Here is a 1,246-nt window from a genome sequence, read left to right on the forward strand (position 1 = left end):
ATATATATATATAGTTTAAATATTGTGTACAAATATATTGAATTGTTTAATACAAAAACACTACATGTATTATTTATGTTATATACACTATATTATATATTTTTTCTTTCCTTCTTTGCTAAATTCCTGTTCTGCTGCTTGAATTGACAGGAGTGCACAAAGGATGTGGAGTGTTGTGGAGATCAGATGTGTGTGTGGGGTGTTTGCGCTCAGAACAGAACCAAAGGGCAGTCAGGAACCATCTGCCAGTACCAGAGCGACTGCAGTCCTCAACACTGCTGCGCCTTTCACAAAGGTTCTGTACTCTTTGTTCAGATCATCATAGTTTTACATTTGTAATAATTCCGATTTTTATGATGGATTTTCATGTTTTAAGATTTAAAGTCTGAGACAATGGTAAAACTAAAACTATAAATAAAATGCATTTTAAAAGTAGCAAAAATAGGCACAAGTAAAAGTTAACTAAAAGAAAAGTTTTAATAAAAATCAACCCTTGGGAAATAAAAGTGCCTATATAAACAACCATATTAGATATCAATAAGCAACTGGTTATATAGTAAAACATCTGAAAAATACGTTTCACTGGGCCTCTCAGAAGATTTCCCTTCAGAGTACTAAATAATTGTTTGCTTGAATTTGGAATTGCACTCCTTGCTCACTTGGTTCACAACGTTCCTCAGTTTTCTTACCATTGCCAAATATGCATTAATCACACACAAGATACAAACCAACAACATTTGCAGTGGTTTTGATACATCACTACACTTCCTGAGGTCTGGAGTTCTTCTCATCTTGATCTCCTTCTTTCTGCTGTACCGTTCTCTATAGTCTCTTTCTCTCCCACCCTCCTCCTTTTAATATTCCTGTTTTTTTGTCTCCAGCCCTGCTTTTCCCCGTGTGCCGCCCCAAGCCACAGGAAGGCCAGGCCTGCCACAGTCACCCCAATCAGCTGATGGATCTGTTACTGTTGGACGAGGAGGGGCCGCAGGAGCACTGCCCCTGTGCTACAGACCTGCACTGCACTGATATTTTAGTGTGCAGCATGAACCAGATGGTTTGTGGGCACTATGAAATTTATATTTTTATATATATTTAGTAGAGGAGTTTTTTTCAGAGAACAAAATACATATTTATACATTTAAATTTTAATAAATAAATATATATGCATACATGTACATGATATGTGACCCTGGACCACAAAACCAGTCATAAGGGTCAATTTTTTGAAATTGAGATTTATACATCA

At 36.4% G+C, this 1,246-nt stretch overlaps 1 protein-coding gene across 1 annotated transcript in view; it reads left to right on the plus strand.

The window, feature by feature from the left end:
• LOC107686677 (dickkopf-related protein 3-like) overlaps positions 1 to 1,246 on the plus strand; it is an 8,133-nt gene that overhangs the window by 6,493 nt on the left and 394 nt on the right. The window contains exons 5-6 of the mRNA XM_016483761.1: positions 151 to 295; positions 882 to 1,054. Of these exons, the coding sequence (XP_016339247.1) occupies positions 151 to 295; positions 882 to 1,054 (318 nt within the window). The remainder of the gene's footprint in view (positions 1 to 150; positions 296 to 881; positions 1,055 to 1,246) is intronic.

Source organism: Sinocyclocheilus anshuiensis, unplaced genomic scaffold (assembly GCF_001515605.1).
Source record: "Sinocyclocheilus anshuiensis isolate Anshui unplaced genomic scaffold, SAMN03320099.WGS_v1.1 scaffold1102, whole genome shotgun sequence".
In the NCBI taxonomy this organism is placed as follows: Eukaryota; Metazoa; Chordata; class Actinopteri; order Cypriniformes; family Cyprinidae; genus Sinocyclocheilus; species Sinocyclocheilus anshuiensis.